General features: G+C 34.6%; 1 protein-coding gene across 5 annotated transcripts in view; it reads left to right on the top strand.

The window, feature by feature from the left end:
- COL12A1 (collagen type XII alpha 1 chain) overlaps positions 1 to 13,907 on the top strand; it is a 141,095-nt gene that overhangs the window by 81,334 nt on the left and 45,854 nt on the right. For all 5 annotated transcript variants that reach the window (XM_056818506.1, XM_007484206.3, XM_007484203.3 and 2 more), the window contains 11 exons: positions 953 to 1,092; positions 1,306 to 1,438; positions 1,539 to 1,565; positions 1,930 to 2,072; positions 4,251 to 4,380; positions 5,019 to 5,158; positions 6,217 to 6,346; positions 7,489 to 7,631; positions 8,813 to 8,942; positions 10,911 to 11,053; positions 11,213 to 11,342. In XM_056818506.1, coding sequence (XP_056674484.1) covers positions 953 to 1,092; positions 1,306 to 1,438; positions 1,539 to 1,565; positions 1,930 to 2,072; positions 4,251 to 4,380; positions 5,019 to 5,158; positions 6,217 to 6,346; positions 7,489 to 7,631; positions 8,813 to 8,942; positions 10,911 to 11,053; positions 11,213 to 11,342 — 1,389 coding nt within the window. The remainder of the gene's footprint in view (positions 1 to 952; positions 1,093 to 1,305; positions 1,439 to 1,538; positions 1,566 to 1,929; positions 2,073 to 4,250; positions 4,381 to 5,018; positions 5,159 to 6,216; positions 6,347 to 7,488; positions 7,632 to 8,812; positions 8,943 to 10,910; positions 11,054 to 11,212; positions 11,343 to 13,907) is intronic.

The raw sequence follows: 13,907 nt of genomic DNA, 5'->3' as shown, positions 1-13,907 counted from the left end.
CATTCATTATAATAGTTGCCATTTCTATAATTTGTTTGAAAAAAACATTACATACTATTGAGTTTCACAGTAGTTTTCTTAGGTAGGTACATGTTTTTCAGATGGAAAAATTTAGTCTCAGAGAATTGAAATAATTTGCCAGTGACACATGCTAATAAATGTCACAGGCAGAGTTCTAGCTTAGGTCCTTTATGACTCCAAATCCAGCCCTCTATTCACTATGCAATTAGGCCTCACTGCTATGTTGTCTTCTTTTTAAAGTAATGGAATAATACTTGTTTACATTTTGGAATTGGAATTGCGATTTCTGAAGGTTGAAAGCAAATGGACTCCTTTATGCTAATAATCTTAAAAACCTGAATGTGTTCATGTGTATTCATTCAGTAAAATAAGAACATACCATAGGATATTAAAATACATGATCAGATTTGATCATTCTAAATCAAGATTTGGTTTAGAAAAACTTCATTAAATAGTTACATTAAAATTGTCATAATTCATGACATAGATATGGACAGATACACGCATAAGTATATGTATAAATTATTTGTGTTTGGGTTTCTTTGATGGATATAGATTTTGCTCAGTTTTCAACTTAAAGATCATTTGGTGTTGTCCTTTGTAAATAAAAATAAAAAATCCAATTATATTGTGTTTAGTCTGAGGAATAGGAATTGGGACTGTGTTTTCATTGACAGGGGATTCCTAGATGAGGAAACTCCCTCTACCACTGCATGTTGGCACCTCTTTGAAATTTATAATTTTGAGAGTTGCCTAATAGTTGCCCTAATAGTTGAAGTGACTTGCCCAGGGTCACAAAACCAAATATATGAAGAGGTAAAACTTGTACTTAGCCTTTTCTGACTTTGAGGTCAGCTCTCTAGTTACTAGACAAAATTGTCTCTTAATCTGAGGGCCATATTAAAAATACTTTGGTCTTTTCTCCCAACAGGTCCTGTGCCTGCACCAATTAATCTGAGACTTACTGAAGTCACACCAGATAGTTTCAGAGGAACATGGGACCATGGAGCTTCAGATGTATCTCTCTACAGAGTGACATGGTCACCTTATGGAGCCATGGAAAAAATGGAGGTAGGACTGACTGGCATTTTTATGATCACATTTTGCCATGTCTGAAAGGTAATATAATAACTGTTTCCATATTAATGTCTTTCCAAACCATGAGATTGAAGCCCATTTCATGAGAGAGATGAATGTGGCTAGTTATTTTTCAGAAATGGTCACTGTTTACTAGTTTTAAAATTATGGCTGAATTTTTGTTCCTGGTTTTTCTTTTCTCCTAAGACTATCTTAAATGGTGATGAAAATACTTTGGTTTTTGAAAATCTGAACCCAAACACACTCTATGAAGTTTCGGTTACTGCCATTTATCCTGATGAATCAGAAAGTGATGACCTCACTAGTAGTGAGCGAACATGTAAGTTTAAGTTTCTCAAGTGGGATTTGGTTTCATGTTCTTCATTGTTGGAATTCAAGATGCATAAGTAATATTTTCCAAATACTTGTTTTCTTTCTAGTGCCTGAAATACCTGTAACTACTCTAGGTAAGAATCAGAATTTCTCTAACTTCCATTATTTTCAAAAATCAAAATGACAACAAAATCATTTATTTAGATCAATCCTTCCTCATTTTAATATAGTTTGGCTTTGAATGGAGATTCTTCTTGGAAAGATTTTCTTTGGTGAAGTTTACTGGTAAATTACTTGGAACTCACTAATTATGATTACTTGTTGATAGGAAACCAGGCCAAATTTAAATCGAGTGCAGAATCTCCCACTGATTTGTCTATCTCTTTTTCTCTGTGCATGCAGAGGGTGGGGTAAAGGTATGCATGTATTTTTATGGGAAGAATGGCTTGTGTTTTTGAAAAATCTACTTAATCTAGGTATCAATTGCCTTGTTTTCAGCTCCAAAAAGTGGTCCACGAAATCTACAGGTATATAATGCAACATCCAAAAGCTTGACTGTTAAGTGGGATCCTGCAAGTGGGCGTGTACAGAAATACAGGATCACTTATCAGCCTTCCACCGGGGATGGCCCTGAACAAACGGTAATTAACTTGAGGACTAACATTAGGGCTCTTCTATTTCCTTCCACATCCCATGTTTAGTAAACCATTCTTTGCATTAAAAAATATAAGAATCACAATCCTGGGCCAGATGTATGAACTATGCAGCTAGTAAACTGTCTTGTTTAATGTAATCACTGAATGTTTTCATGATGGATTATAGCTTCTTTACATGTTGTCAGCTAGAATTTAGGGGGCAAATGTCAATATATCCAAATTCTCCCTGGTAATCTATTTTAGAGGCATTACCTATGATTTTATTTAAATAATTCTGAATGTATTTAATCCTTTTGAAACTGTTTTGTTAGTAAAACAAAGGAGTTAGCCCTATGGTTTCTGAGGTTTTTTTCTAGCTCAAGAGATACAATCCAGTTTGTTTTTATGTTTTTAGTCTGTACTCTCCATAAATTATCAAGGTCTACAAGCTTATTGATCCCTATGTGAAGTATAGTTCATTTTATTTATCCCAATTTTTTTATCTGACATTTCAAAAGTTGTATTTTCATCATTGTATTCTAAAATATGGTAAACAAGCCTGGGATCACCTTATGAATCAATACAGTATTTTAAGATTCATAATTTCATTCCTCTGAGTTAAAAATAATTTTCTTTAATCTGCATCCTGACTTCAACAGTTTTTTTCCTCTGGAGGTGGATAGAATTCCTTGTCATAAGTCCCTCAGAATTGTCTTGGATCACTGTATTGCTGAGAGTAGTTAAGGCTTTCACAGTTGATTATTGTATAATATTGCTGTTACTGTGTATGATGTTCTCTTGGTTCTGCTCATCTCTCTCTGAATCAGTTCATGTAAGTTTTTCCAGTTTTTTTTCTGAAATAATCTTCTTTATCATTCCTTATAGCACAGTAGTATTTTGTAACCATCATATACCAGAATTTATTCAGCCATTTCCCAATTTGTGGATATCCCCTCAATTTCCAAATCTTTATCACAAAAAGAGCAGCTATAGATATTTTTATACAATCAGGTACTTTCCCCATTTTTGGATCTCTTTGGTATACAGACCTATTAGTGGCATTATTGGATCACAGGGTATGCATAGTTTTATAGCCCCTTGGGCATAGGAATTATGCATTTGTAAATGTGTCATGCAATTACAATGACAAATTTCTCTAATAATCTCAAAAATGCTATTGATTAAAACATGTGGCTCATTTTAATTCCTTTCCTATTAAAGATGGTTATAATGTTTCATTAAGAGATGAATCTGAAATTTAGACTACTTCAGTGGATGAATACTAAGTTAAAAACATCTGGACTGGAAATAAAGAATCCAGATGTCCAAATGCTTACTCATTTTGGGCAGCTCTCCATTTTCATGAGATTTTAATTAGCATGGCATAAACATGAATTCAGTAGACTGTTAACAAAATGGACAAATTTTCTTTCAACAGCAAGATAACTAGATGGCCCTGAGCAATGAATAAAAAACTAACCTCCATAATTTGAGGAAATTGAAAGACTTCATACCACAAGACTAGTATCATGAAATTTACTGTGAACCTTTTCCTAGATGTGGCCTGGCAAGTGTTAGTAACTTAGTTTACTTGGTAAAGGCTGCTGGTATTTTTTTTTTCAAGCACTAAGGAATTTTAGCTTTTTTTGCTGAATCATTTTGGTGTGGTTCTGAATCACATTAAAAAAGACAAAACATATGTAAGAATGAGTCCAGTATTCAATGGTGTGAAGTCTCTAAGATCTTGCCATTCACAGGAATCTTAAAATTTGGTGGAAGTTCAAATTATGAATATATGTATTGAGGGACTTAAATTTCACACTGGAAAATTTGGGGTGGGATAAATTAATATGAAAAATTTGTTATTTAAAAATGAAAACAATTAAGGTAATTTGATGGCAGCTGAATTACAAGTAACTTTCTGTTAAGTCAGTTCTGAAATAAGTTTTGTTTTGCATTTGAGAAGTTGAGACTCCTTTTTCAGGTCATAGTTTCAAGGTATTTTGACATATAGATTGTGTATTTAAATTTTAGAGTAAAAATATAATTTAAATGATTCCTGTTAGATTTGCTACCAAAACAAGGCAAGAATTCACACAATATACCTTTTTAGTAGTGATTCGGACAGATTAGTAAGAACAAAAAAGAACAAGACTCTAACTTCCTGCCCTTGTTTGATCCAAGACCACCATAGGAGGAAGGCAGAACAGTGTGGTTCTACAGAAACTGAAACCAGACACACCATACTCAATTACTGTTTCATCTCTGTATTCTGATGGTGAAGGAGGAAGGATGACTGGCCGGGGCAAGACCAGTAAGTGAGCTTACCTTTCTTGTAGTTTCTTCTGATTTTTCTTTGTAGTCACATCTATATATCAAAGATAATGCTTATCTGACTTAAACCCTTTTGCACTGACTACATGCTCAATGAGGGATGATCTCTCTATTTTAAAATTTTAATGCAAGCTCATACTTATTAAAAAGAAATATTACAGAATTGAATAAGATTTTCTTTCATTGATTGGTCTGATCTGGACCTGTGGTTTTATTAGTGTGAGGAACTCCTACTGTGGAAATTCTGTCCACCAATGCAGATCAGCAAACTTCTTTCACTTATAGTTTTAGAGAACTCGGGGAACTGGGATGGTGAACAGGCTGCCCAGGGTCATACCACTGTTGTGTATCAGAGGCAGTATTTGAAATCAGTTCCTCCTAACTTAGAGTCTGGCCCTCTATCCACTTCACCATGCTGCCTCTCTTATTAATAAAAAAGAAATGAAAACAATTCCTTCTCCTTCCCCAAACTCTGGAGTTAAAAGTACTTTGTTGAGGGAAATGGCATCTCATGGCAGTATGGGAAAGAATTACTGAATCTAAGTTGCTAAAGGCTTGTAATTGTAATGCTGTGGAACAAAAAGGAAATGTAATCATTGTGACTTATGAACTTTTCAGAACCTCTCAATACTGTGAAGAACCTGAGGGTGTATGATCCTTCCACCAGTACTCTGAATGTTCGATGGGATCATGCTGAGGGCAATCCCCGCCAATATAAAGTTTTCTATGCACCAACTGCTGGTGGTCCGGAGGAGATGGTAATGATTCTATTAAATCTTATTAGTTCATTGGAACCTCATAGGAATTACTGAAAACTAAGCTAAAAAGTTACTCAATTTGTTAAGTTATAAAGAATGGATGGATCCTAGCTCACTTAATCAGTTTTGTCAAGGAAATAAGTTGGTAGGAGAGAGGAGAAAAGCACGGATTTAGGTTGAAGGCAGTTATGGTCTCCTGCTTCTGGTCTCCAGGAAAAAGCAAGACTCTCAGATATGTGCCTCTCAAAGTGTCCTGACACTCTCATATGGTGTAGTGGTGGTAGATTTCTTGGTTCTTAGTAATCAGAGAAAAGGATATATTCCACCCTTTCAACATTATTATCTAGGTCATAGAATTTAGAACTAGAGGCAAATTTCTAGTGAGTCTAATCATATCATTTTACTGAGGAGGAAACCAAGTACCAGAGAGATGAAATTATTTCCCCTGTTCCATGGATACTAAGTAGCAGGCCAAGATTTGAGTTCAGGTTCTTAGACTTTGTTGTCAAATGGATCAAATGAGATAATTTAAAAACATTAAGCATAATGTATGGCATATGGTAAGTGCTATATAAATGTTCACCATCATTATTATTATAATTATTATTATCTCTAGTTCCACCTTTCCTCTTCTTTATGATGTTAAGGATATTTTTCAGCTCTTCTCTGATATTAGATTAACCTGTGCACGAAGTGTCAGGTACATTGTCTGTTTTGGTTTAATTTAGTTTAGTTCCTTCTTGTGTATGTATGTGTGTGTGTGCACATATGTGTATTTTACATAGAATCATTGATTTAGAGCTAAAAGTGACCTTAGAGTTTTTTTTAATTTAATCCAATATTTAATCCAATCCTTTCATTTAAAAAAAATGAACAGACGGATACCCAGAGAGTTAAGTGGTTCCATAGACAATAAATAGAATAGGCAAGATTTGTGTCCAGGTTGAGTTGAAGCTTAATTCATCCAATAAGATTTTCAAGTTAAATTCTTCATAGACAGGAATATATAGATTTCCCTATTCATGAATCAAATGCCTTGTTTTTTTTGAAATTATTAGGTAACAACTCCAGGGAACACCAATTATGTTATTCTGAGGAATCTGCAACCTGACACACTTTATACAGTAACAGTAGTTCCAGTTTATACTGAAGGGGATGGGGGACGCACTGCAGACACTGGAAAAACATGTAAGTTTTTAAAAAATGTACTGAAATAGCCCCTTTTAAAAGGCAGTATTCACCCTCTTGGAATAAAAATTTGAGCACTGATAGGTACTTTCAGAAAGTTCCCTGGCAATTTGGCCCATTGGTGTTTTGCTTTTTGTCTTATAAATATGTGCTAAAGAGTGTTTTGTAATTGACACCCATGCAATATGTGAATGGTTCAAATCTGTCTATTCTGTCATTTGATCTCACAGGGCTCTGGTTTGCTGATAAACTTTTCTTGGCATCAAACTACCATTTGCTTCTCTTTTTCATCAAAGGAAACCAGTTTATTATATTTTTACTGCCAGTAGTATTTTAAATTGACTGTTGTATATCTTTGTATGCCTATATTTCTCCTCTTTTGTCAGTAAAAATGAAACACATACTTAGAAATGGTTAGTATTCTTTGATAAAAAAGATTCATGGAGAGAACTTTGAAGTTAACAAGTAATAACTTCACTTTGGGGATCCTCTTTCAATAGGAACTGTCTCTATTTTTTAGTAGCTGCAGTTAGTGGAGTTAATTAAAAATCAACCATTTCTTGATTCTCTCTTGACTTCCTCTCTCTGAGTCTTCCTCTCCACAGTGTGTCACACATAGTAGGTTATCAATTTATTTTTGCTGAGTGAATTTGTGAATGATGGGAACTAGCTGTCTGAAATAGGTATGTCTGGTAGTTAATAGTAAATGTTGCTAAGAAATTAAAAGTTAATAGAATTCTTCTTGTAGTCTTTTTATTAAGTATGGGGATATACTCACAGGTACAAATGATGCATTTGAATTCTACTGCTTCTCCCTCCTACTTTCTTCTTAACAAACAACCAGGGTAATTTGCTAGAGAATTCTAATTTTACTGTTAAGAAAAAAAAATCACCTCTTGCCCATAGTCGTTGCCTTGTTCCACTTTGACACAGTACTCTCAAACAAATGAGTTAGGTTGGCTCACTTGAGGGAAAACTTGGATCTAAGGAGTTTTAGACTTGATTCAGGACTTAGGAACTCTGAAACTGAAGGAGAGCAATATTTTATCCTATTGTGGTTTGTGAACTCTGGCAGTCTACTAATGCAGACTTGTCGTGTGTAAACAGAATTAAGAAATATGCTTCCATTTTCCTTTGCTTAGTGGTAAGAGGCCTGGCAAGAAATGTCCAAGTATACAATCCCACGCCAAATACCCTTGATGTTCGCTGGGAACCTGCACCCGGACCTGTCCAGCAGTACCGTATTGTGTATTCTCCTCAGACTGGCACCAGGCCTTCGGAATCTGTAAGTAATTTTGTCTTCTGAAAACTCAGCAAGAGATTTCTGTGGACCACGTTGCACCTCCTGCCATGAAGACTGGCCAGTAACAATAAACCAATTGTGTGCATGGCACTGCCTGCAGTGGAAACATCATTTCCAGATGAGTGTAGTCATGTGGCAGTAGAATGTTTACTAGACTCAGAGCGAGCAGACCACAAGCATGCTAACTTGTACATGGAGGGAGCTTTTGTTGCATTTTTAATGAATTGGTCAGGTGTAATCAATGTATGGAATTCTAAGGAAAAGGCACTCATTGGAAAATGTGAGTTAGTTATCAAATGCAAATCTGATGTGATTTAAGGAGCTTAATTGGACCATTTGAAACATTGATGAAGCAGGTCAATATGGGCATGACATGTGAATCAACTATTCATTCTTTAGGTGTCCTTTATTATTTATATAACTAAAAATATACAGTCAGAAGCTGACAACCTTTCTCTTGATTGAAAAATGGTTTCAATTTAGTTTTTATAGTCAATGAACTTTTCAGTTTTCCTTTGATGAATATGTTCATTTAGAAGGCATATAAATTACAACTTCGTGTTCATATGGGACTCAGACACTTAACTGAAAGTCAAGTTGGAAAAATATAACTTAGTTGATGAGTTATGACAAATCAGGCCATCATGAATGGCATTTATGCAATGTAGGAAGAGTAAAAGAGATTCCCTGCTTTTTATAAGTCATTCTGTGTTGTAGACATCCTATGGACAGCTCCTGCCCTTACCAGAGGCAGAGTCCTGATTTGGCTCTATGCCAAAATATACAAGAATTTCTTCCCAGAATGTGCACATTCTCATATATTTGTTAAACTTGGGGTAAAACCCCAAAAAACAAACAACAAAATTAACTCTCTAATCACAAGATAATTTAAAAGTCTTGATGACTAATATATGATGAGATGCAATTGAAGCTACTTAGGCAGTGGCAAGTGTGTACTTAATATTTTTTGGAAGGGGGTGTTTCCAAGAACAAATTGAAAGTAATAGTATGAAATAGGCAGGCCAATAACAGAAAGTGCAGTTAGCACTTGACCGCTCTGGACTAAAGTTCTTTGTTATAGGTATTATGGTGAGTTGAGAAACATGACTTGGTAAGCACTTGGGTTGTCATCAGATTAACTGCTGGCATTGTTTCTCCTACAGATCACAGTACCAGGAAATACCCGCACAGTGCACTTGGAGCGCTTGACTCCAGATACGCCCTATTCTGTGAACATCGTGGCTGTGTACTCAGATGGAGAGGGAAACCCCAGCCCTTCTCAGGGCCAAACATGTGAGAAAAAGTTTTTTTATTTCAATTTCCATGTCCCTAAATGTAGAATTTCTTAGAGGGAGGAAGTGATAGTTTTTCCAGGCATCTATAGTGTACACTAGTTATGCTTTTATTTGTATTTCAGTCTGAAATTGTTTTCAGTGGCGGATCTCTGTGCTGAATATACATCTCCCTGATATATTTTCTCCTGGTCTTTACTACCACTTGGGTCATAAAACTAGAAGTTCCTCTCTTTGAGGAAGTTTCCCCTTTTCACTTTCTGATTGTCCATTTCCCAGTCCTTCCTCTCTTTTCCTCCTATACACAACTGTGATTCTTCTTTGTAAATAAGAGCCTTTTAAAAAAGTCTAAACATTTTGAGTTTTATTGATCTCCGGAACAGGTGGTGATGGTCACCAGCCTTGGAGTCAGAAAACTTGGTTCAGGTTACAGCTCTAATATTTACAAACTTTGTTAGCTTTCATGGGCTTCAGGGATTCATTATTACTACACATATACACATACGACATAGTAATATAATAATTATAGGATAAAGCATAATATATTAATTATATTATTATGTATAATGTGATATTGTATAAAATGTCATTATTATTGGGTGTGTATATTATTAAATATTAACATTGTTAATTATAATTATATTGTCCTGGGGTAATATTATACTTACACTGTCACCCTCATAGCTTTGTTGATGAGGAAAGTGTATGGTAAGTCCCAAAGCTCTATAAAAATGTAAGATCTCTTTCTTTCCTAGGGCATAAATTTTAGTGAGTCCATGGTGATAAAATATTCTCTACATTAATATTAACCCCAGTCTTAGCTATGTAATGGTTTATAACTTTTATCAATTTATAATAAGACTGGAGAAGTTTTCATAGAAAAGACCCTTCTTATAAGTTATAAGAGTTTATAAGCTCTTCCTGAGCTCCAGTCTTGGATCACTAACTGCCTAGTAGGTATTTCAACTGGATTTCTAATAAGCATCTAAAATTCAACATGTCCAAAATAGAATTCATTAAATCATTTCTCAAAAAAAATGTTCTATATTCTGAATGTCCCTATTTACCTTAGAGATACTACTAGTCCATCAGATTCACAGCCTCATTGTCACCCTCATCTCCTCACTCTCACTCATTCTCCACCTTACCCAATCAGCTATCAAATCTGTTCATTTCTGTCTTTGTAATATCTCTCACATCTTGAGTCATATGGCTACTATCCCAGTTTAGGGCTTCATCACCTCTCATTTATACTATTGCATTAACTCTCATTGGTCTTCCTGATTATTGATGATATATATACATCCCTCTGAAGCATAGATATTACATTAGCATTATGCAGTGGAAGAAATGATGAGTCAAAAGACCCAAGTTTCATCCCTGGATTTACTCCTTACTGAGCCCACTTTGGACAAGTCACTTAACTCTTCTGAGCCTCAGGTTTTTCATCTCTAAAATGAAAATTTAGGACTAGAAGAACTCAAGGTACATAGTAGGTGCTTAAAAATACTCATCTATTGATTGACTAATAGGATATGATAATTAACAGTGTCCAATACATTAGAGGGCTTAAGGATGAAGTCTAAGAGACGGCAAATAAAAGTATTCATACTTTGGAGAGAGTAATTATAGTTGAATAATGAGGTGAGCAGTCATCTAGCAAAAGCCTGAGAAATGAGTGAGATAAGAGGAAGCAAGAGGAAGTGGAGACAAAAATAGCATTTTCTATACTTTAAAAGTCTTATTATGTTAAATATGCTAATAAAACTAAACACGAGATAAATATCTTGGTGTAGCCAATCACTCATTCTTGAGGGATTTCCAAGCTTATTATGTTAAATATGCTAATAAAACTAAACATGAGATAAATATCTTGGTGTAGCCAATCACTCATTCTTGAGGGATTTCCAAGCTTAAAATATTTTAAATGATGAACTGGAGCTAATTTTCTTAAATTTTGATTATTTAGTACCACGAGGTGGGCCAAGAAACATGAAAGTCTTTGGAGAGACAACCAATAGCCTTTCTATTTCCTGGGATCATGCTGATGGACCTGTTCAACACTACAGGATCATTTATTCTCCTACTGTTGGTGACCCGATTGATGAATATGTAAGTTTTCTTGCTATTTTGTCAATTATGTAAAAAATCCCCTATTTCATTTCAATTCAGTTATTTTTCAACAAACATTTAATAGTTCAGGGAAAACATTTCTTTTCCCAGGGCAAAATACAGTATATATTAAAAAAATCTATTGCATTTGTCTTGTAGACCACAGTACCTGGAAGAAGAAATAATGCAATATTACAGCCCCTGCAGACAGATACTCCATATAAAATTACTATTGTTGCTGTTTATGAAGATGGGGATGGTGGACATTTAGTGGGAAATGGAAGAACTGGTAAATTTACTTGAACTTTTCATTTTTTGAGTTATGATATGCTTTGATTAATAACACAAATTGCTTTTTATTGATACAAAATGAGGCCCTCTGATTAGAAAGAAGGTGTTGGCCTTATTTGATTTAAAAAAGTCCGATTGTTCATCTCCTGAGAGATAAAAGTATTTCTCAATAATCTTCATGAAAAGCTATAGAAATTTGCATTGTTTTACCTTGCTTTTGTTGGTTTCATTTCTTGCATAGAAGAGAAATTAACTTGCTCTGAATTTTGTTTTTGTGACATCATTGTTCCATTATCTAATTCATTGATTAGTTCAGTTAATTTAGTTAGCCACTTATCAATTTAATATCAAATATTCAGACATATAGAAATGAATAATAATTGTCCTTTGGCTCATAATTCTATCTTTCTTCAGTACAACTACCATCAAGTCCAAAACCTTAAAGGGTTGGGATTCAACTTAGCTAGAAGTTTATATGTTTTGGATTCTGTTTTATTCTGTCAGAACAGGTAAAGTGGTATGGCTTCAATGACCTGCTCTTTGTACTTATCTCAAACCCATTTATTTTTCTAAATGATAATGGCAAAGAGTCGGATTTCCCTTGATTGAAGTGAAGCAGAATGCAGACTCTAATAGAATATAAGCACATTGAGGATAGGTACTATTTCTGTTTTTGTCATTGTATTCCTTTTGTTTGCACTGTGCTTGGCACAAAAAAAAAAGGGACTTAATAAGTTCTTGTTCTTGGAAGAGTAAAACTTGTCTGTTTTGAAGAGAAAGGGCTAAATAAAAAATGCCATCCATTCCAGTAATTACAGAAATAGGTAAATGTGTAAGTATATCTACAAGGTATAGTGAAAATAAAAGTGAGAATTACACATTATTCTATATAGGGGAAAATTTAAAAAAATTTTTACATTTCTTTTGGCATCTTTGGTTTTTAGGATGTTTTAGTGTTTGCACATTACTCCTTAGGGAAAATGGGCTTCAGAGCTTTGACTTTCCCCCAATACAAACAAAACCATCAATGAATTAGGTTCTTTAAACTAAGAAGCTAATTCATTTGATTCACTTTTCTTGGGAAAAATTATGCCTATAATTCAACCCTTTATTTTTTTCAATATCTTAAACAGGAATAGTAACCCAATGTTATAAGATGAAATGCCAAAATGGTACATTAATTTCGAGGTAGATCTTCTTTAGACATATGGGCAGATTAGTGATATAATAGTGTATGTAGTGAAATGAACACAGAATAAGGAAACTTTTTAACATTGTGACCTTGGTTGGGTCATAATGCCTCTGTGCTTCAGGTTTGTCATGTGTAACATGAGGGGGATTAGTGGCTTGTCACAAGGGAAAAATACACATCACTATCAAAATTATAAATCTGATCTTTAGAAAATAACATGTGATATATATGAATATATATCATTTAACTTTGTGAATATTTTTTTGCCTCTCTCTGGAGTATAGACTGTGGTGGTGAGGAAAGGATGGGCTAGTTTTAAAATCAGTACTTTTTATCAAATCTTTGTCTATTATGTGTCATAAACCATGCATAGTCCCAAGGAGGATATACATATGACTAAGATATAGTTTAAGCTCTAAAGAAGATTCTAATATAATTGAAGAGATAAGGCAAATGGACATTAAAGGTAACTCTAACAATATAAATGAGGGTGTGATAAATCTCTAGTAAATTATAAAGATGGTAAGTGTGAAACAATTTTAGAGGAAAGAGAGGTCACTGTTGATTGAGATTACCGGAGAAATCTTCATTTAGGAGGCAATACTTGAAGGATGGCTAGGTTTTGATTACCAAAATAGGAGCAGAGTAGCCAGTTAATGAAGGCTAAATGTTGTCTTAAGAAAAAACCTTAATGCAAGTACCATTTTCCATTAAATGTGGAGGCTGAAGAGAACTTAGTTATCATTTTTGTTTGGAGTTGAGGTTCAGAGAGATGGTGTTCTTTGATGGCATACTTGGATGTGCCTTCAAGCTGGAACTATCTGAAATTAGAAGCCAGATATCAAAGGGTTTCAGAGTAGTCTCAGTGGAAGAGAGAGAGACATATAAGATGATTACTTGGGGAGATAATAGAATAAAGTAAAGGCTTTAAAAATTATCTTTTTTTTTTTTAAGTCTGGGGAAGACCTGAGAATGGTTGTAGGCAACAGGGAAGGAGCTAGTAAATAGGAGGAGAGATAGAAGATAAGAAGGCAATTTTATCAAGGGTACAATAAGAGGGCCTGCATTTGGTGAGAAAGGTACCTCTTCATACCAGACTAAAGGAAGAGAAAAGAATAGAGAATCATGTGAAGGATTATAAAAGGCAGCTGAAGGAGAATGGCTTCTGTTTTCATAGTAAAGTGTAAAGATATTCTTTTCTGAGAGGAAGGTAGAGAGATTATAGTTTGGGAGGCCTGAGGAGAAAAGAGACTATTTGGGGCTTCCTCTGCCATGAATGCAATAGTCAATTAGGGAAGGATAAAAGGATTTGATCATGACTATGAGACTCCAGTTGAGAATTTTGCCTAATTGTGAGAGCAATCTCTGAAA

This window comes from Monodelphis domestica, chromosome 2, assembly GCF_027887165.1.
Source record: "Monodelphis domestica isolate mMonDom1 chromosome 2, mMonDom1.pri, whole genome shotgun sequence".
Taxonomy (NCBI): Eukaryota; Metazoa; Chordata; class Mammalia; order Didelphimorphia; family Didelphidae; genus Monodelphis; species Monodelphis domestica.
Note: the sequence above shows the minus strand (reverse complement) of the source record. Positions and strands in the feature narration are given on the sequence as shown.